Genomic DNA, 25405 nt, shown 5'->3' with positions numbered 1-25405 from the left:
ATCTTGTCATTTTAATAGGTTTTTTTGTTTGTTTTTTTTTAAAGCTTCATTTCCTGTAAGTGTAAAGCCTCTTTAAAGGCCTCCCCTGCGTTCATGACCAAGTAGAGTCCTCGGTGGGCAAGGGAGTCTTCCTACCACGGCAGGACTGTCGGTCAGCAGGAGCGGCTCCTCCACACCCGTGTCTTGTTTCACTCTTGACTGTAGCATGTGCTCCTGTCCCCGTCACAGGCCGTTCAAGTCCAGCTGACTTTCTAGATCGATCTGACTAGTCAGCAAAAATCTGTTGAAGGGAAATCAAGCTCATTCCAATAATATCCTGTGCATTTGAAAGTGGTTCTTAAGGGGGGCCTGGGTGACATGGGAAGTGGCCGTAGATGTCACTTGAGAACTTTGACTTGATGGGCAGTAGCCCCAAAAGGCAGTGATCGGGGCTTGCCTTTCCACCATAGCAGTAGTCCGTCATGTGCAAAACAAGGGTTACATTTCTGCCAGTAGTAAGTGATTAAAGTGTAGGGTGACAGCCAGGAGGGTGTGCGTAGGTTTTATTTACTTTCTAGATTAAGAGTTGGAATGACCGCATTAAACTACTTGGAGTTCTGTTGTGAGCCATGAAAGAGGGTTTGAAAATACTTTTACTGGAGTTAACTTGCCGAACTACTGGGGCCACGGGACTTGTACGTGCTTCTGTTTTCCGCCTCACTTGCCCTTGCATTTCCAACGGGCTGTTACAGAAAGTGACCCAAAATTCAGATGGCTGTCCCAGAGAACAAAGATTTTATGGGGGAAGTGAGTGCCTGACTGGGCTTCCCTTGTCCAGCTGCCAGGCCGCAGCAGGAAGCGAGCCAACCCGCAGTTTGAACGTTCCCTGATGGGTGCTACCTGGGCTACCCAGTGGGCATGAGAAGGTGGCTGTCATTTCACACGGGCGGGAAGCTACAGCGGGGTTTTAAGGTGGAGGTTTAGTCTGAGTCGGAGCATATATGAGGACGTTCCCATAGTGTTCAGATAATGTACCTACTGCACAGTCTGGAGCGCTGCTTAGGTAGCTGCTGAGTGTTAGCATGAAATCGGAATGTGAATTTTCAGTAGGAATCATTAAAAAAATAAATAAAAACCTGGGATTTGTTGCACAGGTAAGTTAATAATGGGATTTAGGCCTCAGGATACAGTGGTGGCATTTTTCTTTTTTAACCTTAAAAATAGAATTTCAATCTTAAATCACTGCATTTGTTTTAGTGTTTGCTAATTGCCCAAACGATACTGTTTTAATATTCTTGTTGGAATGAAGTTATTTAAAACTCACATGGATTCAATTTTTTCCCCAGTAACAGTCTCTTCTCACTCGCATTTTAAAATCACATCCGATCCTTGCCAGCCCAGCTTGAGGTCGGGAATGGTTTCAGATGGCTCCTACTGCCAAGCTGTTACCGGATTCGTGACACATTCTCCAGCCGTCCATTCAGAAAACATCTTTAGTGGTCAGGCCGGGTCACGGAGGTGTCAGGCTGCACATCTGTGTGCTCTGTCCTGTGTCCTGGGACTTGAGAGGTCCCGGGGCATAGCTGGTCACCCTGAGCCACTGTTCTGAGGTCTGTGCGTGACGTGACTTGTCTGAAGCTGTCCCACCGCCGGAGGGAGGTGGCGTTCTCAGCGTGTACAGATGAATCGAGCCTGGGAGGCGGCCTCACTTGCGTTGGGCCCCGCAGCTCGGGGAGAGCCCAACCGCTGATTCTCGAGCCCTGGTCTTACAGGCATTGTGAAACCTCGTACCTCGCTGTGTCCCCCAAAGGCCTCATGCCGATGCCATCGCCCGAAGACGGGTTCTGCTGTTGGAAAGTGGTGTAGCATAGCCCGTGGCTTCAGGCCAGGGTGCTGCCATGATCGCAGAATGGGATTCCAAGTTCGGCGTTTCCCGAAGGCCCCTTGCCTTCCATGAGAGAGAGGGTGCGGTGCAGGCCAGCGCCGGCCTGGTTGCGAAGTTTCTCTGTGGTTTCATCACAGGCAGTGGAAGGGAGGGATGGGCCCTGGCTCCGGCCCAGAGCCACTTGCTCAGGTGACACCTCCAAGAAGCCTTCCCTGACCATCCACTCTGAAATAAGTGCATTGTCCCTCTTCAGTTCCTCACTGAGCGCTACTGTTCTCACTTAACTCTCCCATATATTCTGTTTCGGTCTGTTCCATTGGTTTACTGAACGTGTCTCCTAGGATGGGAAGTCACCCAGGGACGCTGTTCGCTGCTGCATTTGCAGTGTGTACCACAGCGCCTGGCGTGAAGTAGCTGCTCAGGAAAGATTTGTTAACGGAAGAAGATCCTTGCATCCTGGCTTCCTCACTTACTAGCTCTGTAACCTTGGGCAAGTTACGCCACCTCTCTGAGCCCACTTCTCCTTTCTGTAAAAGGGTGGTAATGATCGGTCCAGCCACAAAGGACTCTCGCGAAGCCAGCAGACAATCCCGAGGATGCTGCCTGCGCTAGTCAGTGCTTCGTAAACGTCGGCACCGTCATGGTTGTTACTGAAAGACATTCTGTTGAATCTAAATTTGAATCTGATCAAAAGTTGTGGCTTCCGCTCAAAGCTGACTTGACATACGTGATTTCGTGACAGCACAGGTCGCCGTAGTGGGCACGTCCCCCATCCTGCCCTGCCTGAGCCCACCGAGGCTCCTCGAGTGACTCCTGGTTCTGCCCAGTGAGCCAGGGGCCTCTGCTCTCGGGCCCTGAGCTGCGCTCGGCCAGGCGCCCGCCGTCCAGAGTAAAGAGGGAGCCAGAGACAGGCAGTTGCTTTCAAGTCAGGGTGAGAAAAAAGATTAGTTCTTCATCGAGCCCTCCCTATGATGATTTCTCTTGGGTTTGCATTTCAAAGCACCTCCCTCTACATAACTTTATTTCTCTTGGTTTTGAATTTCAAAGCCACATGTACATGTCAGAAGGCAGCTTCAGAAGAAAAGGTTCATTAGCTCTATGAAAACTTAACCCAGGGACCCCAACTCGGACGTGATAATGTAAGAACCATCTCTGGTATTTCAAAGCGCTTCCAGCCACTGGTCTCGGGGCTTTTCCTATATCCCCCCATTTAATGGTTAAATAACTGCTTTTGTGGGAGAACAGGCACCGAGAAGTTGAGCCGTTGCCCGTGGTCACAGGTAGTGAGAGCAGCCGGCCCGGCAGTGCGGCCCACCTGCCAGCGGAGCCGGCGGCCTCGGGGAGGGGCCGGGCCAGGCGGGTCTCCCCACTGCTAGACCCCTGGCGCGCGGACGAGAGCACCGCTGACCCGAAGGAGCGGAAACACGCCGTGGTGCTCCCTGACCCCGGTCCACTGTCTGTTCTCGGGAGACCAGACCGCTGCTTCCAGCCAGGCCAGACGTGACACTACCCAGCTCTCGGGCAGGAGCAGGTTCTCGTGCGACTCGTCCAAACCCTGCTTCTTGGTGTCAATCTTTTCCTGTTGTAGAGAAGTCTTTCCAGGCCACAGATGGCAAGTAGGTTCCCACGCGCCGTGAGGAGCAGCCCCGGGTGCCGCCGCGAAGGGATTGGGGCGGAGGCTGCGCGGGGTGCAGAACGGGGCGGGGCAGGCCGTGCCGCAGAGGGGGGCTGTCGGTCTGTGACCCGTGCCTTGGCGCTGTGGCACCTTTCCTCGGAGGCGCAGGGTGACATCAGTGACGACTTGTGGCGAAGTGACGTCCTCGGGTGAGTCAGGCATGCGGGATCCCGGCTTGAGGTGTGACAGCTGTTCCAGGAAGGATGTCCTCACCGGCTCCTTTTTCATCCGGTGTTTGTGGGTGTTGTCAGCATCCCCTGCAGGTGTGCTTCTGTTGACCATCTATGGGCTAGGAAGCTGGAGACTGGGCCTCTTAGTAGTTGCTGTAAAGAATGAGGTAGGTGGGGCCCGAGGGGACCCCAGGGGCCTCCCTGTAAGCAGAGTGCAGGGACCGCAGAGCGTGGACCTGCTGGCGTGGTTGCTTGTTAAACACGTCTTGGTTCTTGGCTGGTAAGTGATGTTGGCTGGACAAATGCCCTCGAGGTCGGAGCGTGTGAAGGGAAACACACACACACAGGCCCCCTTTCCTCCACAGCTCCTGACGCGCACAGGAGTTCAAGCCGCGGTCGGTGGAGAGGAGTGAAGGGGCGGAGCCGCAGTCTCGGGAAGGTCCTGCCGGGAAGGACCGGGATGCTGGCGCAGTCATGTGCTCGCTGCCTCGTGCCTCCGCCCTTTATCTAGGTTTGGAGTACATATTTCAGGGCCCCGCGCTCTCCGGTGGGCGAGTCTGAGGACGTTCCTGGGGTTCACGCCACCCCATTACTTGGTCATGAGAAAGCGGGTCCACCTGCCTGTTGGCTTCATTTCCTCTCCAAGTCAGGATGTTGCAAGCTTTCCAGAATTCCCCTAGTGGTCAGTGCAGAGGCTCCTCGGTGTTCTGCCCTCCTGCCCTCCTCCATATCCAGGCTCCGCCGATGGAATGTCACCAGTGAGTTTGGTGACAAGGCCGTGTTGACTTTGCCTTCATGGAGCCGCCAGCCACTTGGAGGCACCTGACAACCTGGAGTTGGATATTGTAGTTGAAGTGTTATGCCCTGTTTTTTTACTCCACCGTAATTAAGAATGTTTATACCCCTTTAAACCATAAAAATAACAGCTGCGTCCCTTGAGTGCCTGCTAACAGGTGTTTAGTAAGGCGATGCCCTGAATGCTGTTGGACAGGTACTTAGATGAGGGGACAGTCCTTCCCGGGTCCAGGAGACTTGTCTGGTTGATGACAGTGCATGGTGGGCATTTCCTGGCTGTGTCCCAGGTGTGCAGAGGGTCCTCATTTGGCACATGTCACCAGGATGTTCACTTAGCGGGCCACCCAGGGGCTTATTAAAAATCCTGGACCTACAAAACTGTCATCTCTGGGGTGTTGGTCTTTGCGATCTTTATTTTTGCCAGCTTCTCGAGTGAATTTTACCCAGACTCTAGAGTCTTCAGTGGATCTTAGAAAGCAAAGCAAAGTGGTGTGGTATCACCCTAGCTCACCATTTCGTTTGCTTCTGCTTTTCCTCAAATCATTTTCTGTTCCTTAGTAATCTCAGGGGTACTGACAGCATTTGTCAGTTCTCAGAACACTTCACTTACATTTCTTCTTAACCCTAAGAACCACCCTGTGACAGATGAGCTGGGGCAGCTTGAGAGGCAGGAACATCTCCACATGTCAGTCAAGATGGAGTTGTTCTTGTTGCTCGGGGGAGGGGTGTACATGGCCCTTGGTCATTACCCAGGACAAGCTTGGTTGGCACAGTATCCGCGGGTGTGGGTTCACCACTGTACCCCAGCACCTACTACGGCACCCGGCACACATTTCAGTATTTGTAGAATTGAAAAGAAAGAAGAAAGGAAAAAATTACTCCACTCAGTGACCTACTTATGTGACCCTAACTCATGACTTTTGCTTAAGATGTGAGTTTTGGGGCATTTGATTGTTGGCAGCCGAATAGAGTGTCCCTTGGATAAGCATATGGCCTGTTAAAATCAGGTTGAAAGAAAAGAATGGGCTATTTGGTTGATTAGAATCTGTTACATCGTTCATTACAATCGGTATTAAAGGGATACTACCTCAGGGCACGGTCCTCAAGGTCAAGAATGCAGAACAAAAACTGGTAACAAACCCCAGAGACCAGAGGGAAATTTATGGCACAGCTCATTCTTTCAAAGATACTGGTGAAATTATACCCCCTCCCCACCCCCACTCCCGACCACACAGACTGCCTGCGACTGTAACCCAGCATCCCGAACCCCCTGGGGTGGAGCTAGCTAATCATTTCCTCTGTTTTAAACTCCTTTCCCCCGACTTCTGGCTCTGAAAATAAGGTCATCCTGTTTCTGTCACCAACTTAAACTCCAGACATCTCCCAGGGGGCCCCTCTCGTAGAGCCTCCGAAACACACGGCTCAGGCTCCTTTTCCTTGTTTTCTTACTGTGGCTCAAAATCACACATCCCTCCTTCTCAGAGCTTAAACGCTGGCTGATCTCACGATGTCACATGTGCCGTAACCGGCCGTGAGCGCGCAAGGTGCTCCCCACGCCGGACCGCAGTGCAGCGCCACTCACCTGGCGGTTTCTCCACGACACCCCAGGGGAGCACCGTGCACAGCACGCCGTCCTCAGACCGGCCTGGCCACCGTTGCCTGAGGGATACTTGAAGGGAGGACGTTTGTGGAGTCCAGGGCCTGGGAGGGTAGGGGGTGGCAGAAATCTCTGAGAACTTGTTAGAGCACCAACTCTGGATACAATCAAACACAGCTGAGACTCAGTTGGTTTGCATGTAACCACATGCACAGGTGCCCCTCACTCCCACGGCGCAGCATCCTGAGAGCCCTCAAGGGGACGGCCATGCGCTGTGACCCCCGGCCCTCAAGGTACATGCGGCCAAAGGGTCATTTACATTTGTCATCTTTATTATCGTGCTTTATGACATAATTAAATAGTATCACAACCGATGACACATGAGCAGAGTTGTTTATGGAAAACAAAGTTGAAGGCTTAGAAAGGCTCCTAGTAATTTGCTTAAAAACTGCTGTGAGGTGTGCGTGAAGAACAATGAAAAATGTGCATAAAGGCACAAAGACTTTTGGCGCTCCGATCGCTTTTACGAGTCTTCAGTTCTCGCCCCACTTTAAACAACTGGAAATCAGAGATGATGTATTACGGGTGTGATTTAGTCAAGAAACTGCCGATCGCGGCCCTTCGTCCATTCGTCCATTCATCCAACAATGAGTGTAGGGCCAACACCTGCTGTTATGTGCTGGGCACTGTTCTGGGAGGATGTGGTAGGGAGCTCGGCACTCACGTTCTGGTGTATGTGGGGGAGACGGCAAGCGAGCGAGTAACTGTACAGAACATCAGATGGAGAGTGCTGTGGAGGGACGTGAAAGGCAAGAGGAAATAGTTCTGGAGTGATGATGGGACCTGGGTGTGGGAGGAAAGCACTTGGCAAAGGGAGTAGCAAGTGCAAAGGTCCTGAGGTGGAAGCATCCGGGCATGCTCAGGAGCAGTGAGAGCCCCGTGAGAAGGGAAGGGACCAGGGGCCGGTTCATACTGCCGCTTACAGGCATTGTAAAGAGTGGGGGGAAGTCCTTGGAGGGTTTTGAGCAGAAATACGGTATGACTTGCCTTCTAAAAGAATCCTCTGGCTGACCTGTTAAGAACAGACTGAAAGGCCCTGGCCGTTTGGCTCAGCAGTTAGCATGTTGGCCCAAGACTTCAGTCTGGAGGTTTGATTCCAGGTCGAGGGCACGTACCTGGGTTGCAGTCTCCATCCCCAGCCTGGGTCCAGTCTGGGGCATGTTAAGTTGGAGACGCCATTAGGCCTTCATGGGGAGACGTGGAAAGGGTTGTTGAATATCACAGGTTTGAAGTTCCGAGGGAAGGACCCAGCTGGAAGTAAATGAAAGAAATCCTCAGAGTACACACGGTATTTGTCACAGTGAGATTGGAAGCCCCAAGGAAGTGAGTGTAAATAAATAGAAGAAGCCCAAGAACTGAGTTGGGTGGGGAGGTGGTGGGGACCCGGTGTCAGCAGGTTCGGGGTGTGGGAGGGGACAGCTGTGACGTCTGACGGGGGTGGGTGGGTTCAGACTGGGACCTCGCTGTGCGGGAGACCCCCTGGACCTGAATGGGTCCTCTCTGCTTTGCGTTTCCAAGTAGCTCTTCTCTTCATAGACTGTTCCGAGGCCCGCACAGCAGGTGCAAGCGGCCTCCTGACTTACCCCAGGAGACCCCGGACCACGGCCAGCCCCGCTTCCCTGCCGTTTCTCCAGGTGGGGGGCCAGGCCTGACCCCCTCGGAAACACAGGGCCTGTCTTCTCAGGTCTGTGTCGCGTGGGGAGCAGGCCTCCGCGCGTGACCGGTCTGCTAGGCACGCCCACACAGAGGCCCGGGGAAGGGACTAGAGGCGTTCTCACCGGTCCCGTGCAAACTCAGCGCCTCTCGTGCACAGCGTGTTTGAGACTCAGGCACAGACGAGGGCAGGATCTGGGGCGACGGCAGGGAGGAACAGTGCCCCCTCTGTCTCGGGGAGTGGCCTTCAGACCCAGGAATGATGTCTCCTAGAAGTCCTTTCTCTTTTTTCTTGAGGGTAAAATAAGTTAGACATTCTGTGCTTTCTTCCCCCCTCCCTGCTCCCCGAGTCATGCAGAAGACAACAAGGTAAAGTGAAGGGAATCCTAAATGTATTCCAGGTGTCCTACAGGACCCGGGTGTCCGGGTGTGTGCATCTGTGCATGTACACACACGCACACACGTGGTCAGGGCCCGGTGTCCTTGTTCTGAGCTCTGGTAGCCCCTGTTTTTCCTCCTTAGTGCCAGTCATTTTGTATTTTGTATTATGCAAGTAATTAATGACTTTCCCCTTCTAGAACACATGCCCCACGAGGGCAACGGCCAGGTCTGCTGGCTTCGCTCCTGTATCCCGGCGCCTAGCCCAGGGTCAGGTATGTAATAGGTGCGATTGATCAGTATTGATGATAATCACTGGAAGGCCTGGTCTTCTTTGGCATGTGGGCAGGTCCCCGAGGACATCGTGCCATGACGGTGCACGACGGCATGTGTGAATGTGGAGTTGGTGATCCGGCCCCCAAAGAGGTGACATCACATTCAGGACACGTGTGGCTTCGTGTGGCTGATTTTAGGACATTTCTGTTAAAAAGGATAATTAAAATTTTGGTGCTTAAAGGGTGCTCCCTGAGGCTCAGCAGAGCCCAGAGCCACCCCCTGCCAGCATTCTTGAGTCTCCAGAGTGCGTGATCCCAGCATGGAGCAGCGACCAGATAAGTGGGGAAGTGAGTGAGGGGTAAGTCACAGCCTGTCTTCCTCTTGGACACTTGTACATGAAAGGCTCTGGAATCCTGCAGAGACATGCCCGTTTGGCTTCGGGAGCCCGTGTCTGGAGGCAAATAGCTAGGGCTTGGACCCCGGCTCTGCCTCTTGCCAGCTGCGTGTTCTTGGGCAAGCTGCTGAACCTCTCTGTGCCTTAGTTCCTCGTGTGCAAAACGTAGTAGGGCCCGTCTCATACGGGTCTTGTGGAGAGTAAATTGGGTGCTCCATGTGGGACGTGGGCACAGCGCTCGGCACGGGCAAGCTCGGCGACATTAGCCAGTTGTGCGGATGGTCACGATGCTGTGTGTGGCGCCTGGAAGAACCTGTTCCACCTGACATGGGCGGGGATGTGCCCTGGGCGGGGGGGTGCCAGTCACGTGGACGAGACGGGAAGGCGGTTTTCATTCCGCGTCAGCCGCTGCCCGGACACGAGTCCATGGGCGCCCCAGTAGCAGAGCTGGGCTGCGCGCGCCCGCAGGGAGGGGCCTTCCGTGTCGCCAACGAGTGGTTCCCAAACCAGATGGCGTGCAGGGTGCTGGTGCGGCGAGCCGCCCAGAGTGGTCCACCGGCTGGGTCTAAGTCATTCAGCATCTGCAGGCCGTCTCTGTCCCCACTCTGTCCCAACTGCAGCCACCCTAAGCCCGTTTGCGGTCAGCCAGGATGCGAGGGGAGGGCTTTGAGGTCCTGGGGTGGGGGCGGTGCCTGAGCACACTGTCCACTCCCCTCGCCCTCGGAGAGGCCTCCAGGCGCCCAGGCGAATGCCCTTGCCCTCCAGGCAGCGCCCTCACCTCTCTGCTGATTCGGACTCACGGCAGGAGCGCCCCTCCCGGCACACCAGCCCCGCACCAGGGCGCCCTGCCGGGCAGGCACACCTAGGCTCCGGGGACGCTAGGGGGCAGAGGCGCCCCTGAAGGCTTTTATCCTCGGACGGGCACCAGTCAGGTCCTAGGAGTCCCGTCACCCAGGCAGATGCCACATGGGGCTTCCGAGACTGCGTCTCAGTGACTCCAAAATGTGGACATTGTCCCTGGAGTTGACTAACCGTCTCTAACTTCTCTGGCCCGAGTGTACTTGAAACGATGAAGCCTGTGTCCCTTGTAGAATTTTCCCATTTCAAAGAGCGTCACCATCTGGACCTCCTGGGAGGCCCCTGGTGCCCTTCTGTCCCGCGCTGGGGATCTGCTTTTTGTGTGTTCATGTCCTGACACGTGTGTCCGTGTGTTCCGGGCCTCCCTCCCGCACTTAGAAGTTCCCTTTAACGCTGGCAGACTGTCTCGGTTTGGCTGGAGAGGAGAAGGGGCAGCGGCCTTCGGGCCCTGGGCCCTGGGCCCGGGAGGGAGGGCTGACAGGAGCCAGGAGCCGAGAGGCAGAACCTGAAGGGAGGGGAGTGGGGCTCCGCGCAGGCCGTGACTGTCCTGCAGGTGTGAGTCGATCCGCAGCGCTGCGCCCAGCCGGAGGGTGTGGTGGGGAGAGAGGCCTTTGGAGTCAGTCGGGTTGGGAAAGGGGCCTGGTCCCATGGTTGGGGCGGGGCCTGGGCGGTGAGAGAAACCTCCCCTGGCCACTTCCTTGGACAGTTGGACCTTGAGCGACAGGGATGAGCACATTCAGGGTCGAGCTGGACGAGGAGCCTGGCTCCAGGCTTGCTGTTGATTTGTTCAGGGACCATCTCCGAGCCCTCTGGGGCCAGGCCCAGAGCAGGCCAGGCTGTGGGCTCAGGGGCTCCGCAGTGGGGGAAGCGGGACGGGCAGTCACAGTGCCCGGTCCCTCGCCAAAGGGCCACCCGCCTTGCCTCCCAGGGCTCCTTTCCCCAAGTTCTCTGGGGCTCCACTCCGCCCTCCCTCCCCCTGTCAGTGCCCCCAGACGATCCGGGACCCAGATGTGCCTCCTCGCTCCTTCCCAGGATCAGCTGTGCGCCCCCCTCCCTCTGGCCGTCTCCTCGTCTGCGTGAAGGGCTGCTTGACACAGTCCCGGGGTCCCCGTCCCTCTCCTGTCCTGGCAGGGCGTCCCTCTGGCAGCCTCCTTGGGCTGAGGTCACGGCCGGCCAGGACAGCCCTCCTGTTGACCGGCTTGGGAGCTGCCACACGCTGGTTATTTGGAATTCAAGCCAAACACATTGGGGGAACTAGTGGCCCCCGGAGACCTCAGACCCTGGTGTAAAAACCCCACAAAGCAGGGACGTGACTGGTCTATGGACACATGAGTGCCAGGTCGGGAGGCAGCGCGGGGTACAGGGCGTCCCCGGAGCCGGTGGGAGGGAGGGAAACCCATCTGCTCAGAGGCAGATCCAGCTGGAGCCAGGTTCCTGCCAATCCTGGCTCCAGCTCTGCCCTCCTGTCCTCCCTCCTGCCCTTCCATTCACGCCTCTCCCGTGACCTTCCGGGAGTCAGTGACCTCAGCGTCCTGTGCCGCTGTCCTCTCCGGCCATAAAAAGGGCACCGTCGCCCTCTCACACCGTTAAAGGGATGATCGAGTGAAGAAGCTGCCAAGTGCTGCTAGAGGGGCCGCAATGGCAGCCTCGTGTTAGCTGGGGCCAGCCCACCGCCCTGGCGCCCCCGCCCCGGCATCTCCACCGACGGAAGCTCAGTGAGCGCCCGGGCCAGGGGCATACCTCTGCCCTCATCCCCGAGCCCTCGCTGGGGAAGACTTTCTCTACAACCATCACTGGCCACCAGGTCCCCCCACCCGGCTTCAGGACCCGCCCCCATACACCGCCCCCCAGCACGTTGCCTGCACTGGAAGGGGTCCCCTAGCCCCGACACTCCCCAACTTCGTGTACAGATGCCTCTCCAGGGATCTTGTTAATGCAGAGTCTGAGTCAGGAGGTCGGGCCGGGCCGACCAGCCAGCCCCGGGACTGCTGATGCTGCTGGGCCGTGGACCACTCTTTGAGTGGATGGATCATTGACCATAAACTTGGCTTTTAAAATTCCCAGTGCCCGGGCTGCACCCCAACCTGCTCCGTCAGAATCTCTAGGGCTGAGGAGTGGGCATCAGGATGGTTTTCATCTCTCCAGGTGACCCCAGTGAGCATCGGAGTTTGAGGACCCCCCCCATCCCTCGCCACGGCTCCTCTGAGCTTCCTGGGTGCTTGTGCGTCTGTCCTGTGGGCAAAGGCTCCTTATGGCTTTTGGGGGTATTGAAAAGAGCTCCTTGGCCCCTGCACTACTAGGTCTGTGTCAGGGAGAAGATTCAGGGTTTGCGGTCAGATGGTCCTGGGTTCAGGTCTTGGCTGTGCCCCTATTGACCGAGAGAGTGTAGACTCTCTTCTCTGACCCTCTGTCTCCTCCTCTGTAGATGTGGATTGTCGCGGTCCCTGCCTCGGGGCTGCTGAGAGGGTTTGAGGAACTCCAGAAGCTCCCGAAATCTTGCAGGCACATCACGTGCTCAGTGGATGATGCTATACACTTTTCCCCTTGGTTGACACCCTCATTTTACAGGTGAGATGACTCTGAACCGGAGAGGTAGAGGCATTTTCCAGAGGCCACACAGCATGTAGCGGGGAATCTGGAGCTGAAGCTCCAGGCTCCTGCCTCCCAGCCTGGGGGCCACCCTGGGGCAGAAGGGGCTGTCCTCTTTGGGAAGCTGGGACCAACCATTCCTGGAAGCAGGCGGTGGTTCCCGTAGCTTCTGCCTGCGGCCCTCACCCCGCCTGGGTGTTTCAACATCGTCGCAGGCTGTCTTACCTGCACATCTGGTCCCATGCGTCTTCGCTTCTCCCTTGCCTCCGGGAAAGTACGGAACGTCAGCCGCTGACTTCAGTGGCTTGCACTCTGAGGATTGATTCATGGAGTTGTGCAAGACTCCGTGGCGGCTGTGTGGCCCAGCCAGCCTGACGGTTGCGTTGCAGAAGGTCCCTCCTGACGCCTGCGGGAGGAGGAGGTGGGAGATGGGCCCGGCAGGCAGGGGTCTCCGCGCAGGGCCCGGGAGCCTGGTGGGGAACATGGATGAGCGTGTTGGCCTGGGGGCCCTGGGTGGTTCTGGGGAACATCCGGGAGCAGGCAGCCCCTCCCTACCCAGACCCTGTCCCCTCGCTGCCCCTTGACTGAAACCTCCTGGAGCCCGAGCCCTGCTCCTCGCCTCCCTCTTGTCACTTCTTCCAGGTGTTTGTCTCCACCTTGTCCTGGAAGCTGCTGCTGCCAAGGTTACCAGCAACCGCTAGGCCGCTGGGTGCCACGGTCCGGTGGTCTGTCTCGTCTTCACCTGTTGGCAGCTTTGGACGCTTATTCTTCCCTCTTCCTTGGCCCCTGTGACCCCACTCTGCTTCGAGGCTCCACCCGTGCTGCCCAGATCCCTCCCGCAGGCCCGGGCTCCCCCCCGTCTCTACTCCCCGTGGGCGCCCACCCAGTCCACCCTGATGCTGACCAACCCCAGATTCGTCGGAGGTGCGTCTCAACCACCCTCTCGATTTCTCCCTTGGGTGCCTAACAAACATTTCAAATGGAATTCTTCCAAAACGGGTCCCCCAGGGAGCCATACCCTCCTGCCATCTGCAGTACCTGGACACCGTTGGACCCTGGAGTCAGTCTAGACTCCAGTCTCTGTCTCACCCTCCTGCCCAGCCCGATGTCCAGTTCATCAGCACATCCCGTCGGCACTGCTGCGAAAGGTGTCTAAACGCAGCCTCTTCTCACAACTCCATCTCCTCAGGGGCCCCGAGGTCCAAGCTGCCGTCATCTCTCGCCTGGATGTCGGCAGTCACCTCCCAACTGGCCTCCTCCATTCCATTCTGGCCTCCTGCAGTCTATGCCCAGTACAGTGGCCACGTCAGGCCATGTCACTGCGCTGCTCGGAAGGACAACCTGGCTGCCATGCCTACCAGACCCTCCCCTCTGCCCCATCTGACCTCTGACATTCCAGGCTAGTTTCACCTCAGGGCCTTTGCACGTGCTGTTCGCACCGCCTGGAGCGCACAAGGCCCAGGTATCCACGAGGATCCCTCACTCGGCTGTTTCTGTGGGGGTCTTCCTCCCCCACTTTGCAGCCCGCCCACCCCCTCGGTCGTTCTGCGCTCTCTCTGCTTCGTTTCTCTCCACAGTGATCACTGTGGTTCATTTATTGGTTTCCTGGCTCTCACAGGACGTAGTCAGGGAAGGCAGGGTTGTGACCCCATGTCTCTGCTCGCATCGGGGCTGCGATGAACAGCTCTGAGAGGGCCTAGACGGAAGGTTCTCAGGAAGGGGGTGGGGTGGGGGTGTGCCAGGCTCCGCCTCCCCCAGTGTGGAGGAACCCGGGCAGTCCTCATCCTGGTCACACCCCCTCACCTGCAGGCCCCATACAGAAGGCACCTGTCCCCAGTCCGACTGGGGAAAGCAGGCCCTTGTGTTAACAGACTTGTCTTGGACAAGTGGCCAGGCATCTCTCCATCTTCACTGCCTCGGATTTCTCTGGGAATTGCTTCTTTAAGTCATTGAGTTATCAGTTCAGTGATAGGCTACACTTTGCCCTTCTGTTGTTGTTGTTGATCCTCACCTGAGGACATTTTCCATTTTTTGTTCAGATAGAGTGGGAGGGAGAGAGAGAGAAACATCGATGTGAAAGGGACACATCGAGTGGCTGCCACCCGCACGACCAACCAGGGCCGGGGACAAACTGCAACCGAGGTACGTGCCCTTAGCGGGAACCGAACCCGGGTCTCTCTGGACCGCAGGCTGACGCTCCAACCGCTGAGCCAAACCGGCAGGGCACTCAGTTTTGTTTTTTCAGTGGACTGTAGTTCAGCATTTCCAGAGATCCCCTTTATGAGAAACCACTGAACGAGAACATGTCACCGGGGAGCCAGGAGGCCCGAGCCTTGGCCTCACACTGGTGCAGACTCCCCCGAAACAGCACTGTTCCTCTCGGGCTGCACGTGGTGTCACGCACCCTGCACACGGGAGCTCTGGGTCCCGTTCACTGACGCTCCCCTGGCAATGCACCTGGCCGGTGTTGGGGATACGTCAGCAACAAGAAGCCTCTGATGGAGCCCGGACACAAAACCCATGTGGATACAGAGTATGTTGACAGCCAGCTGGTGTGGCTCAGTGGTTGAGCATCGATCCCTGCACCAAGAGGTCGCTGGTTCGATTCCCGGTCAGGGCACATGCCCAGGTTGTGGGCCCGATCTCCAGTGGGGGGCATGCAGGAGACAGCTGATCAATGTTCTCTCTCATTGATGTTTCTATCTGTTTCTCCCTCTCCCTTCCTCTCTTTCTAAAATCAATAAAGAAAAAAATTTTTAAAAACAACAACAGAGTATGTTGACAGTGATGAATACGAAAAGAAAATACAGTGTTACAGTGTTTCCCCCGTATCCGTGGTGGGCACATTCCAAGACCCCCAGTGCAGGCCTGAAACCACAGGTAGTACCAGACCATACGTTTTTCCCCTTCCGTTCGTACCTGCGATAAAGTCTAATTCATAAGTTGGGCACAGTAAGAGGTTAACAGCAATGACTACTAAAATAGAACTACCGTCACAACATGCTGTAATAGCAGTTATGTGAATATGATCTCTCAGTATCTTACTGTACTGGACTCACAGTGACTGGGCTGGACGGGGGTGCTTCACGTCCAGGGCGGGCGGAGATTGCGTCATGGCTGCTCAGGATGGTGCACCTTTTTTCATTCCTCACCTGAGGATGTTTTTCTGTTTGTCATTAGATAGAGTGGGAGGGAGGGAGAGAGAGAGAAACATCGTTGTGAGAGGGACACATCGACTGGTTGCCTCCCGCACGATCCGACCAGAGCCGTGCAGCCCAGGTACGGAATCGAACCCAAGACTCATTGGTCCGCCGACGGACCCTCTGACCGCTGAGCCAAACCAGCCAGGGCTGGATGGTGCACATTTTAAAACTTAAGATTTGTTTCTTTCTGGAATTGTCCATTTCATATTACCGGACCGTGGTGACTGTGTGTAACTGACACTGTGGGATGCGCCCCGGATGAAGGGGTGGAGCTTCTGCAAAGCAGACCCCCCGGAGTTCCAGGGGGGTGTTTGCAGGCTCAGAGGGAGGCGTCCAGGGAGCTCACTGGGAAGGGGGCACTTGAGCAAGAACTTGGAGGAGGGTGGGGCGGGCTCCTTGACCACCTGGGGAGCTTCCCGCTAGGGAATGGCAGGTACCAAGTCCCTGAGTAGGAGAGCACCAGAGGAGATACATACACGGCTTTGAAAGAAGGACGTGCCCTCCAGGGCCAGGGTGGATCAGCCCTTTCTGCGTCCTCAGACTATCGAGGGATTCTGACCGTTTAGAAGTTGTCATCCGGAGGGACGGTGCGTGAGGATGGCCGTCTGTGAGCCCTCCATGCGAGCCGGGCACCAATGGGTGTGTCCCACCCATTCTCTCGCATCATCCTGACCCCCTTCCCGTACAGCCTGGGGCTGGGCCGGGGTAGCATGCGAGGTCCCCCTGTGCTGTAAGAGTCCGCGAGTCTGTGTTGCAGTTAAGTGACATTCCCAGCAGGCGGCAGAGGAGAGCACTCTAAACGGATGGGCAGCTCTGAGCCAAGTCCCTGTGGGGCAGGCCCCCCTCCGGACCCCACCACGGTTTTAAAAGATGAACCACGTCGTATGGATGTTCCCCTTCTGCAGGTGGTGGGAGCAGCTCAGAGAGGTCCGTCCCTTGCTGAGGTCACACAGCTAGTGAGGAGGAACCCAGAATCGTGAGGTCTTTGCGAGTTGACCCCTCCTGTGCTGAGGCCTGGAGAAACAGTGTCTAGTCCAGAGAAGTAGCGCCCCAGCTCCGGGCAGTCTCTCAAGAGTGCACTGACCAGAGAAAGGGTTTCATAATAGGGAAGCAGGCTTCCCTCCCGGATGTCGCTGCCCCGGTGCTAACAGGAAGCATCCAGGTGGTGACCTGGTGGCCCCCCAAAATCAGAGCTCATGGAACTGAAAGGCCTGGGCTTCCCCCTGCCCCTGTCTCCACATCTGTCTGAGCCTCAGTTTCCTCATCTGTGAAATGGGTATAAAAGTGGGTTTTTTTGTTTTTGTTTTTTAACCTACCTCCTGGGCGGCTGGGACAGTTCAGAGGCAAAAACTGAGAAGATATTGGGAGTCACAGGGCATGTCCGCTGGCGCCGTCCTCCCCTGGGCCAGGCAGTGGGCTGAGGGCTGGCGACGGGCCTTGCCCCGACCATAAGCGTCTACCCAGGTAGATGCCTGGGCCGGGGAGAAGCCAGGCCCCGTGGAAATGGCTGTGGTTGCTGGGGCCACAGGAGCCCGTGGGTAGAACAGATGTGAAAGGGGAGCAGGGAAAAGTCCCGGCGGGCACGAGGTCACGGGTGTTACCTCGGTCTGGCTGATTTGGCTTTTGCATGTTTAATAGCTGTGGAACGAAGGTAACAGAGAGGAAGAAGCTGGACATGGGTGCAGGGCCGGCCTGTCTCCCTAGCAGCTGCATGTCTTGCTACATTCTGCTGGAGACACTCCTTAAAGAGAGGACAGTGTTGGGGGACCCATGATGTGCCAGGACCGTCCCTCATTCCCCAGCCGGACAAGGGTGTACCAGCCGTCTGTGTTTTCAGGCAGCCTCACGGCTGACTGTCCCCTCCCACAGCTGGGCTGGCTGGCTGAGGGGCCTTGCTCACACTGGGGTGCCAGCCAGCCATGGTGCCCCCACAGGCCACCTCCCGGGCCTCCTAGTCCCTGAGCACTGGGCCTCCGCTGTCTGCCTCGGGAGGAGTGCGCGGGCCCCAGAGCCGGGCCCTCTGAGGAGGGGCTCTCCTTGCGGAAGCAGCCGGTCTCTGTCTCATCTAAGATGCTCCCCGGACTTTCTCCCGTCATTGGTCTGTTTCCACGTTCATTTGTTTTAACAGATAGGTATTGAGGCTTCCTTGTCAACTGTGGCACTGAACGTGTTGGGCTGGATTGTTCTCTGTCGTGGAGCTGCCCCGTGGCCCTGCGCGTGGGGGGCCGTCCCGTGGCCCTGTGCGTGGGGGCTACCCTGTGGCCCCGTGTGTGGTAGATTTAGCAGCATCCCCGGCCCTACCCACTAGATGCCAGTAACATCCTCCCTCCTCCCAGATGTGACGACCAGAAATGTCTCTGACCCGCAGACAGGTACCTGGTTGAGGACCATCTCTTGCTCCCTCGGGCAGAGCTGGCTCCCAGCCAACCCCTGGAGCAGGTGATGTTCCCAGAAGTTCCCTCTGCCTCACCTCCGGTCCACCTCCCGTCTCCCCTCTCTTCCGTTCTTCCATCTCCAGGGACAGACCTGGGACCTGGGACAAACCACTGTGCCATTTCCCCACCTGTGAATGAGGGGTATGCAGTGTCCCCGGGAAGGTCCTGTGAAGAGGGAGAGAGTGGATATACAGAAAACACTCAGCACAGCGTCCTTCTTGGTCGGCACATCTTCATCCTGGTTGTGCCACGCTGGGGTCAGGCAGTAGGCAAGGCCAAGGCCCTGGCCCTGGGGTCACAGCTCATGAAGGGCCGACTCATTTCCCTGCAATTGCGATTCGGTGTAACCAGTGCTTGGGGCAGTGGGAGCCGGCAGGAGGGACACGCATCTAGGACGTAAATCAGGAGGGCTTCCTGGAGGAGGCAGCCTGCCAGGCAGCCCCTGAACGGTGTGTACGGGTTAGCTGAGGGAAGGAAGAGAGGAATAACAATCTGTTACCTGTCTTTAAAAAAAAGAAATTTAAAAGCTTTCCTGAAAAAAAAAAGTCCAACGTAATGGGCTGTAGTAGCACATAGGGCCAAACTGTCGCAGGGTCCTGGCTCACACCCCGTCTGTGACCCCTGCCACGAAAGTGGGGCCAAGGCAGAGGTCCAGGGTAGCGTGAACATCCGGGAGGGGCCCGGGCCCGCCCTCCTCTCCCAACCACCGGTGACGGATGTAACTTGGTGCTAGAAACCTCCCCGGGTGCCCCGCTCAGCGCAGAGCCTCAGAGCCCACGGTGTTTGCTGCTGCTGGCGCTGTCTCCGGGGCGGGGCGCTCACCCCTGATCAAAGCCCACACCCCATTGGCCTCAAGGGCCGCATTGGTGGGGCCTCCCAGGTGCTGTCTGGCCCGGGCCCCTGGTGATGGTGTGTGTGTTTCTCTCCCTGCACAGCTACAGTCTGCGCCTGGCGACCCGATGCCCTGTGCCCGCCGGCCCCTACGTCACCAGGCAGTGCCGGAGTGTCAAGGCCACGGCGGCAGCTCAGCTCCAAGGACCCCTCTTCAAAGAGTAGAAGCTTCACCTGCTCCCTGACAGGTATGAAGAGGGTGGAGCCGCTTCTGGATCCCTCTGGGTGGCTCTGGGGGCCCACGGGGGCTGGGCTTGGGTCTTGGGGTGGGCATGGTGGCCGGTGGAGTACCCTCTGTGTGCCAGGTGGCATGGAGCCTTCCTGAAAGACGGGCACACAGTGGTCCAGAGTGCGGACCCTGGACCACCTGGGTTCAAATCCCGGCTCCGCCCCTGGCTGGCCGTGGGTCCTCCACAAGTTAGTCTCTGGGCCTCAGTTTCCACATCCACAAAATAGGACAATAGTCCCAAGTGCCAAACGTGCGCAGAGCACCTAGAACAGCGCCTGGCACACGTCAGCACTAGGTAAGCTTTCACTACCTTGTTGTAATGCTGCTGCTGCTGCTGCTGCTGCTGCTGCTGCTGCTGAGAATAATACTCAGGACCTGATCGGGACCCTCAGAGGCTTTAAGCCCAGAGAGGACGGTGGAGTCCCTGTTCCCACAATGCACTTGAAAGTAAACATCATACTCATTCGTAACACAATAAATTTAGATTTATGTTGAACCAGAAGTCTGTTTTCTAGATTTTTCTGATGGTGAAACCCAAATTCATTTGTAGAAACCAGACCTTTCATCCTCAGGGGCCTGGGCTGTGTCCGTGCTCTGGAGCAGGTGACACAGGGTGTCCTCTTCCACTGTGTCCCCAGGACCAGCCTCGGGCATGATGGCAGGACCTTGGCTTTGGGGCACCCGTTAGAGGTACAGACCCCGAGCCCCACTCCTGTGCTGAACAAGCAGGTGGCTGGGTGCTTCTGGGTCACCTCAAGTTTGGGGTCATTTGGAATGAGAACGCAGCCCTTTAAGGAAGAATGGGCTGAATTCCGATGCCCTGGGCTGTTTGGTATTGTACCTTTCTGTCTCCACCGGCCCTCCCACCCCGATGGCTCACTCACCCCTCCGTGCCTTAGCAGTTGGGGTTTCTGGGCTCAGCTTTATTTCTCGGGGTGGGGGGTTTGGGGGGAATGAAAATAAAACCCACTTTCCCCAGAGCATCGCTATCTGCAGCGGGATCTGAGCCCGCCTCTCAGGAAGCAGGTTCTGACAGGCGTCGTGACCCCGAGCAGGGTGGAAATGCACACTAAGATCGCGAAGTACCCAAAGCCGGGGAGTCCCTCTGCCCTCGCATTCCGGGGGCCTGGGCCTGGACTGCAGAGGCTTGCTCAGTCTTCCGGAGAAGGGGAGGCAGCGCCAGCATGAGCACTTCCCGACTCGGGGTCCCATGTGTGCCCCGGGTCCTTCCTGTGGCGGTGGCGCTGCCGGTGGCCCTCTGATGGGCAGGCAGGGGGTCACTTCCAGCCCAGGAGGGTGTGTGCCGCTGACGGAGGGCCAGGAGCAACGGGCTGCTTCCCTGCGCACACGGAGGTGTTGCTGGGGCCCACTGTGTCTCAGCCATGACGCCACCTCGCTAAGTCAGGCTCCCCGGGGTCGGCACGGCCCTGGATGGACGCCTCCCTGTCCCTCATTTTCAGACGTTCGCAGCTTCCCCAGCAGGTCGGGGCTGGTGAGGACTCTCGCTGTCTGGCAGATGGCACCTTCTGGTGTCTCTTCTTACACGGGGACTGTCCCCTCCCACCCTCGTGACCTCATCTAAACCCAGTCCCCTCCCACAGACCCCACTTCCTAACACCCTCACGTTGCAGGGTAGGCTCAGTTGTCGGGGACAGTGCAGTCCTTAACAGTTCCAGAATGATCCCTAAAATGCTGTGAACGGGTGTGTAGGTCAGCCCTCATTTCGCAGGGAGGGGAGCTGACGCAGAGGGGCACGCAGACCCCTGGAGCAGAGCTCGGGTCCAGCCCGCAGCCCCTGCGCTGGGGCCGCCTCCTCGGCAGGTTGTCTTTGGGGCAGGGGACTGGCCAGATGGCCTCTGTGGATCCCACTCGACTGCCCACAGGAAGTCACAGGTGCTGCCACGCCCGGCCCAGGGCACGCAGGTCGCCCCTTCTGTGTGCTCTGCTCCTCCCCTGCTCCGTCAGATGGGCCAGGCGGCCTCCGCGGGAAGGGAGGCTCCCTCTCCCAAAGGCTCCGCTCCGCTGCTCCCCCAGCGCCGTCGGGAGGTTTGGGGGGATTGGAATGGACAGTGGAGTGGTTCAGTGCACGCTTTCTCGAGTCGAATCCTGGCTCCAGTAATCCTGCCGGGTACTTCACTTCTCGGTTCGTCCATCTGTAAAATGGGTATATTGTGAGAATTTGATAGGTTATTTGGTACCTGAGAAGCACTTAGCAAAGTGCCTGGTATGTAGCAAGCCTTCTGTATATCAGCACTGCTCTTATTATTATCCTCATTGGATTATTATGCTGTTAGAAGTATGAATAGTAATAATGATAGTAGCTCTAATTATTAGGAGTAGTAATAGTGATGATAACCAGGTCCCCTGGGTGAGAGAACTGAACCCCTGAACTTGACTCAGCCCCATTCCAGGCACACATTCAACCCAATGCAAATACTGTGGTGCTCGCTTGTGCCGGGGTCTGTGCCAGGTCCTGTGAACGGGTTTCCACGGAGGAAGCGTGGCTCAGCCACTCCCTCGAACAGAAAGCACACACAGGCTCTGGAGTGCGCTGGACCTGGGTTCAAGTCCCACCTCCACCTGCCGTCAGTCTGACCTTGTAAAAGTTACTTCTCTCTGAGCCCCACTTCTTTTTTATTTTATATCCTCACCTGAGGACACTTTTGCATTTATCTTCAGATAGAATGGGAGGGAGAGAGGGAGGAAGAGAGAGAGAAACATCGATGTGAGAGAGACACATCGAGTGGCTGCCATCCACATGACCCCAACCGGGGCCGGGGACAAACTGCAACTGAGGTACGTGTCCTTAGCGGGAACCGAACCCAGGACTCTCTGGTCCACTGGCTGGTGCTCTAACCGCTGAGCCAAACCGGCCAGGACTCAGCCCCGTTTCTTCCCTGCAGAATGGAGGTCTCTGCCGCTGCCACGAGGGCTGTCGCGAGCATTAGGTGGAATTCATGGCAGTGTAACTCTGTTGGAAAACCATTTGGCAGTCGACCGAAGCTGAACAAACGCGTATTCCAGGACCCAGCAATCCCACTGCTAGGGATACGCTCAGACGTGTGTACACGTGTGTACACATGTGCACCGGAAAACATGTGCAAGGATATTCATATGGCCCGGCCAGTGTGGCTCAGTGGATTGAGCATCGTCCCATAGACTGAGAGGTCCTGGTTCAGTTCCCGGTCAGGGCACGTGCCCAGGTTGTGGGCTTGAGCCCAAGTAGGGGGCGTGCAGGAGGCAGCTGATCGATGTATCTCTCTCACATCATTGTTTCTCTCTCTCTCCCTCTCTAAAACAATAAAAACATGAAAAAAAAAAGCCCGACTGGTGTGGCTCAGTAGTTGAGCGTCAACCCATGCACCAAGAGGTTGCCTGTTCGATTCCTGGTCAGGGCACATGCCCAGGTTGTGGGCCTAACCCCCAGTGGGGGGCATGCAGGAGGCGGCCAGTCAGTGTTCTCTCTCATGATGTTTCTATCTCTCTCTCCCTCTCCCTTCCTCTCTCTTTAAAATCAATAAAGAAAAATTAAAAAAAGAAAGAATATTCATTCTTACGTGATACAGGGGCACCCTACTCCCCAGCATTTCCAGGCCGCATGGATATGTGTACTCGTTACCATACATGTCCTTCAGACACGTGTAAGAATGTCCCAGCAGCATTTCTCACGATGGCCCCAAACTGAAGCTCAGGGCTGTGCGGGCAGCAGACTGGGCGGGGGAAGGGGTGACCCTGCAGCAGACCCCCACAGTGAGCGAGGAACCTGGGAAAACCACACGGTTTGCTCAGACGGATGAATCTCAGCCGGCTCCGCAGACGCAGCCAGGCACAGTGGAGGTGCCCTGATGAATTCCGTTTAAGTTACGGGGGAGACCCTGATGTCAGCGGTCAGGATAGCGGTTCTGGGGGTGCGTGTTAGTGGCTATCCTACAAGGGGGCTGGGCGCAGAGCTGACGAGAGCCTGGCCCTCCTGTTCCACTTCCGGCCTGGGCGCTGAGGACGTGGGGGTGGGGGTGGGGGGGGGAGTGTGTGGGGTGCTCGGAGACCCAGCCAGCTCCGGTTTCCGGCTGTGCGCTCTCCCTCCATCAGCAGCCAAGCTGGAGAAGTTAAGTGGGACGATGTTTGAACAGCTCACAGTAGACACCGAGGATGCAGCTGCCTCTGTTATTTTTCCTTTGTCTCCTCAGCACCTGAAGTGACCTGGAATCAGCGAAGCCAAAGGGCCTGGCCTCCCGCCCTGCCGGGAGCAGCGACCTGATCCAGTTCTAGAGCCTGCGAGAGAAAGGGGTGCGTGAGCGCGTGCCGTCTCCGGATGAGCGCCCTGCACCCCGAGAGGCAGGGAGGCGGCTGCTCCCACACCGCGGAGGACCACGCTGCGGCCGGGGGCTTGTTCTGCAGCTCAGCCTCCCAGCAGGGGTGGGCCTCACCTACTATGCAATTTTTCAAGAGCTCCTTGATCCTGCTTTTCGCTTCTGAGTTCACCTTTGCCATGGCGGGGACCTTGGTCTGGCCCAGGCGCTTCTGAGTTCACCTTTGCCATGGCGGGGACCTTGGTCTGGCCCAGGCGTCAGCTCTAATCCTGTCCGAGGAAGGCCTTCAGGAGGTGGCCAGGTTCTCCTTCCAACCACCCTGCCTCCCCACGTCCCACGCCCTCCGCCATCTCTGGCAATCAGTGGCGTGTGGACACGGGAGCCTCGCTGACCTTGGCCTGTGCACTTGGAAAATCCCCTCTTGGCCAGAGTAGTCTGGGCTGCCGGCCCGAGTCATTTCCAGAGTTGAAATTGTGGTTGATCCATGTGCATGGGGGAGCCCTTGGCCCTGTTCGGGATTGGGTTCCTCCCAGTGGAGAAGCAGGGGAGGGGACAGGCGTGGGGGAGGGGTGATGCCCGGTGTTCCTGTGCCCCTCTGCCTCACTCGTTGGGACCATCAACACTTGGAGCTCAAATCAGCCGAAAAGGGAAACGGACACACAGAAATCAGGAGATGAACACTGAGATGGGAGATGAAAAAGCCCAGGGGCACAAGACGATTTCCGGAAGCTGTCAGTCGCCTGCCAGGGCCCCACGCACGTGGTGGCCCCGGCTCCCTGGAGGCACAGGCGCCTCAGAGCGACGGGTGGGCGGAGCCCGGAGGGTGGACCCGGGGAGGGTCTCGGGTTTGGTGCCTTTGGGGCAGACCCCAGACGAGGATGTCCGAGACCACTCAGGCTGCTCCTCGCCCGTGTCCAGTGGAGACGTATCGACCCAAAGTGGAGGGAGGGGATGCGGGAGCTGCGAGTGGTCACACACAAAAAGGGATTTTTTTCAGGGCTACTATGGTTGATCTTGCAACTCTGTAAATATGTACGTAGACACTTTTAAAAGCACGTATTTATGTCCCTGACTGTAAATGCCCCCTTTTTAAAGTTTTATAACTTGTGTTATTTAATTAATCAGTCGACCAGCTGCGGTGCGGGCTCTGATAATGGGCCAGGAGAAAGTTCTCGTGAGATCCTCACAGGGGCAGAAATGCTGATCGTTGGCCCACGTCACGGCTCCCCTGTCCCCCGCCCAGCCCACAGCCGCGGTTTGTTCTCACTGTGTGCGAACCGGAAGGATCCCTTCGCCCGCTTCTGAAATCAGCCCTCACAGCATGGAAACGCTGGCTGCGCCTTATCCTAAAGACTGGATCCCGTCCCCTAACTGTCCACACGACCCACACCCGGCCTCCGTTCCGCAGTGGGGAAGGCTTGCGGGCCCCAGCCTGCAGAGGTCACTGTCAGCAGTGGCGAGTTCTGGGGATGTCGCGGGCTGGGGGCTGGGGCCACTCATCTTTTGCATGTGCAAATGTGCCGGTCAGCTTCCAACACTCAGACTGTCAGGAAAACTGCCCGGGCGGCGTGAAAGGGGCGTGGCTTTACAGAGGCGCCCCCTGGCCCGGTGGCTTTGGGTTTAGACCTCGCAGGGAGACAGTTCTGCATCTGCCACGTGAAGAAAATTAACAATAAAGGTGTGAAGTGCGATTTTAAGGAATGAGCGTGGGGAGTGGTCATTTGGGCTGCTGTGCTTTACGACTTCCATGCTGGTGACGTCTGTGTCGCTGGGAGGGGTGTGGGCTGGGGGTGGGGTCCCCCGGGGCTCCCTGCGGCTGCGAGGAGGCTCCCGGAGCAGCACCTTACCTGGCGGGCGAGGTTCCCCTGCTTTGAACCCCCTCCCAGCTGCCAGCAGTGGGTTCAGTCTTGCACCCCGACTAGAGGACCACCTGTGACTGCAAACACATTTCCTTACACGCTTTACTGAGACAGAGCTTGTCTACCGTATAATTTACCCATGTGTGCAAAGCCACGGTGCTTAGTCTGC

The 25405-nt window shown here is 57.1% G+C and overlaps 1 protein-coding gene across 1 annotated transcript in view; it reads left to right on the top strand.

Moving 5' to 3' along the window:
* Positions 1-25062, top strand: part of PRDM2 (PR/SET domain 2) — a 104196-nt gene extending 79134 nt beyond the window's left edge. The window contains exons 8-9 of the mRNA XM_036257164.1: positions 18883-19026; positions 23255-25062. Of these exons, the coding sequence (XP_036113057.1) occupies positions 18883-19003 (121 nt within the window). The 3' untranslated portion in view covers positions 19004-19026; positions 23255-25062. The remainder of the gene's footprint in view (positions 1-18882; positions 19027-23254) is intronic.
* The last annotated feature ends 343 nt before the right edge of the window (positions 25063-25405 follow it).

The sequence above is a fragment of the Molossus molossus genome, unplaced genomic scaffold (assembly GCF_014108415.1).
Source record: "Molossus molossus isolate mMolMol1 unplaced genomic scaffold, mMolMol1.p scaffold_m16_p_12, whole genome shotgun sequence".
NCBI lineage: Eukaryota > Metazoa > Chordata > Mammalia > Chiroptera > Molossidae > Molossus > Molossus molossus.
Note: the sequence above shows the minus strand (reverse complement) of the source record. Positions and strands in the feature narration are given on the sequence as shown.